The 3,926-nt window shown below is 36.5% G+C and overlaps 1 protein-coding gene across 1 annotated transcript; it reads right to left on the reverse strand.

The window, feature by feature from the left end:
• Window positions 1–1,860: 1,860 nt before the first annotated feature.
• LOC119568770 (piggyBac transposable element-derived protein 3-like) lies at window positions 1,861–2,760 on the reverse strand. The gene has a single exon (XM_037917215.1). The coding sequence runs from the start codon at window positions 2,758–2,760 to the stop codon at window positions 1,861–1,863; it is 900 nt and encodes a 299-aa protein (XP_037773143.1).
• Window positions 2,761–3,926: the final 1,166 nt, after the last annotated feature.

Raw genomic sequence — 3,926 nt, forward strand, 5'->3', positions numbered from 1 at the left:
AAAATATCCCACAAACCCCTACTTTTTTACCTTAGCTTCATCTCCACGATTACCTACTCCTTTCTCCACTCGCATGGATACGCTCCTCTCCCCTTCCCCTTTCCCCCATCTCCAACCTCTCCCATTCTCTGTCCATTCCCTCCCTCCATGGCTCATACCCCACCCCCATATTTGCTCTTCTGTTTTCCCCGACCCACCAAAATCAAATATCCCTCCTACTGTCCTTCCACACATTTTCCCTTTACCATGTCTCCACTCATTCCTCTAGTATCATGTATATACTGATGGCTCCAATCCCCTCCGGTGCTGGTTTTGCAGTAATCTTCCCAACTCGTACTTTCAAATAAATCCCTTCCTCCTGAATCCAGTGTCCTTACTACAGAATTGTATGCACTCCTTTTTGCTCTAAAAAAAACATATACTCACTTTCCTCTTCCTCTTTTACAAATTTTACTGACTCCCGTAACTCATTAAATCATAAAGTCAATACACACCCCCAAACCCCCCTTTTTTGAAGATCCAGAACTGGTTTTCTACCTTCCCACGCCATAAAACAATCAAATTTTGCTGGGTGCCCAGCCATGTTGGGAAACCCCGGCAATGAAAAAGGCGATACCTAGCACGCCACGCCCCTATGTCCACATCATAAAACCCAAACCCCGCTTCTCACATATCCCAGCCACGGATTATACCCACACTTTAAACCTTCTTGTATAAACGACGCCCTCTTTTTGGTAAGCCTCCGCACTAATAAATCATTCTGTAAAACTATCAATCTCCTCCTGGTCAGGGTCCATTTCATCGGAACAGACGTTGGGAGACTGCTCTCGCCCGTTTACGCATTGGCCACACCGTCAACCACACTCCATCTTTATGTCCAATCTATTTCCCCCTTATGTTCCTTCTGGTAATGTTCCCCTTTCAATCCCTCACATCCTATTATCGTGCCCACGTTTGAAAAAAACCCGTAAACCCCTGCTTTCCCCATCTATCCCCCCTTCACCGACCTCCCCAACCCTTCGACATCCTTTCAAATCCCCACTTTCTGCCTTCAACAACCTATTCTCTTTCCTCAAACGCATACATATCCTTCATCTAATATAACTCCTTACCACACCCGACCCTAAACCTTTCACCTCACCAAATTTCCCTTTTCCCAGCTTAGACAAAATAATCATTAACTCAACCACCTTCCCAAACATTAACTATAGTGCTACATGGGCCTTAGAGTCTACACATTTCTCTGCTTTTAACCATTAACCATAAAACATAAATGCAATTAAGGCCTTAACTTTCTTTTTTAAGCATTTGTACAAAAAATTATATGATTTTCTCAGTGACCCTCCTGTATGAAACTGGAAAAAAAACAGTTTATCTGAGGAAAAATCCTTTCTGCAAAAACTCAAAGTAAAATAGTTTTCTTGTATGGAAAAATAATTTCTCTTGTGATTATTTTTTTGTGGAATTTTAGAAAGCAATTCCTCTTTGATTCACAACACAAATGAACTTCACATTTCATGCCAAAACACTGATACTTACCAGTGCATCCTGGCAGCTTACATGTGCCCCTTTTCTCAGAAATGATAGGGAAGTGCCCAACCATATCCAGTCTTATGTCTTTGTCAGGAATAGGCTTAGTTGCTCTCCCAGTTTTTTTCTTGGTAATGTATGCAGCATTTGTTACATTACTCGACGGTCTCTTTTTACCTCTACTTTTTCCACTTAGCAAAAGAGAATCTGCAAGTTTGAGCTTGAATTCACACAGGGACATTTGCTTCCTCTTAGGTACCTCCAAGTGGTTTGCCTCTCTTCTATAAAGTAACCAAGAGTTTACCACTGTCATGTCTATCATATGAAAAATTAGCCTTTGGTAATATTTTTTGATCTGAATGCCATCCTATAATAAGCCATCAGCTGATCATGTAAATCTACCCCACCCATATGTGTATTGTAGTCCTTGACAATGAATGGTCTAGCAACTTCTACTCTTTCTTTTATTTTTCTGTCAAATCTTGTGCACTTGTCGAATGGGAATGAAGTGGCAAATGTAGATACAAGATGCACTGCTTTGTTGTCAAACCATTTCAGAGCTGTTATTTTGTTACCGTCCTCATACACTGTTTCCCATTCATCATGAGACCCACGCCCATAAGCTTGAAGTTGCTTATCTGATTTGAACGTCAGGCTTTGTAATCTGTTTTGTTGAACAGTCCCACTACACCATATACCCCGTGAAGCTAAGTGATCTATGAGAGGGAGGGAGGTAAACCAATTATCAAAATATAATTTGTGATTCTTGAAGGGGGGTATGGACTCAGCAAGATGGAGCACCGAGTTAGCACTTGGTTTCAGATCTGGAACAATTGGATTATTTACAGGCTCTATTTTACCAACATATGGCATGAAATCATACACCATTCCCATATCATCTGCCAAAACAAATATCTTGTATCCACGTTTATGTGGTTTCTTAGGAATATATTGTTTCATAGATGAATTCCCCTTGAAAGGTACCATCTGCTCATCTACACATAGATATTCAGTCATGGGGATTTCTTTGAATTTGGATCTCAGGTGTTCGAGTAAAGGTCTAACTTTTGATAGTTTGTCATTTGGATCTATTTGGGAATTATCAGTAAGGTGCAAATTTACCTTTATTTCCTCCCACCTGTCTCTGCTCATAACTGAACTGATCTGTTCACTTCCCACAGAAAAGCTTGACCAGTGCAATCTCGTATTAGGTATTTTACTGACAGACATGATCATACACAATCCTAACCATTGTTCTAGCTCTGACCTATCTAGATTTAATGGTATTTGTAAGGAAAACTTGTGTGAATCTACTGTGATTGCTTGAAAAATCGGTGTAAGTAACATTACTACAATTATTAAATTGAACAAAAAAGTCAGAGGAATATTTGTATTTTATATCGAAGTACACTTGCTTCTGTATTTATTAATTCTGTTCTCTGATATTACACATGTTTATATATCTTTTGTATAAAATAAAGTGTATATCACATTTTCTTTATGCTATATATAACCTTCCTATAAATTAAATAAATTGAACTATTCATGAACTTATGAATTACTTTTAAAGGTTATAAAACTTTGATCAGTGACATGATAACAGTTGATATAAAGATGATATATAATTCTAGTCAAATTGTATCACCATGTATACGTATGTGTGTATATATATGTGTATGTGTTTGTATATATATATTTTTTGTGTTTTCTTTTTCTTTTTTCTTTTTTTTCTTAGCAGCCATGTATTCCACTGCAGGACATAGGCCTCTCTCAATTCATTCCTGAGACATTATATGGCAGTGCCACCATTGGTTGATTGGATGCCCTTCCTAATCAACCGCGGTTTGTGCCACGGCTGTGACCCTCGACCTCAGATTGCCGTCTTGACAGTCTTGAGTCTGATGCTCTAACCACTTGGCCACCGCTAGCTCTATATGTATTTTTTTAAACGAGTATATATATACATAAATATATATATATATATATATATATATATATATATATATATATATATATATTGTATGTATATATATATATATATATATATATATATATATATATATATATATATATATATATATATATATATATATATATTGTATGTATATATATATATATTTATATATATATATATATATATATATATATATATATATATATATATTAAGTTAAGTTAAGTAAGTTTATTTACCACCCTGGCTATCTGCTCAGGCGTGGGCAATCATGATTACAGTTTTACATATATCTGACATTGTACAGTAGTCTGTAACTACTGTAGTTGTACAAGGTAAAATATAAATATAAATCATACATCATACAAAAATTATTACTTACATATGCTTTTGCCACTGTGTTTGAATAACACTGTTATTTGCATACGGGAGTTATCACATAGT

Source organism: Penaeus monodon, unplaced genomic scaffold, assembly GCF_015228065.2.
Source record: "Penaeus monodon isolate SGIC_2016 unplaced genomic scaffold, NSTDA_Pmon_1 PmonScaffold_10735, whole genome shotgun sequence".
NCBI lineage: Eukaryota > Metazoa > Arthropoda > Malacostraca > Decapoda > Penaeidae > Penaeus > Penaeus monodon.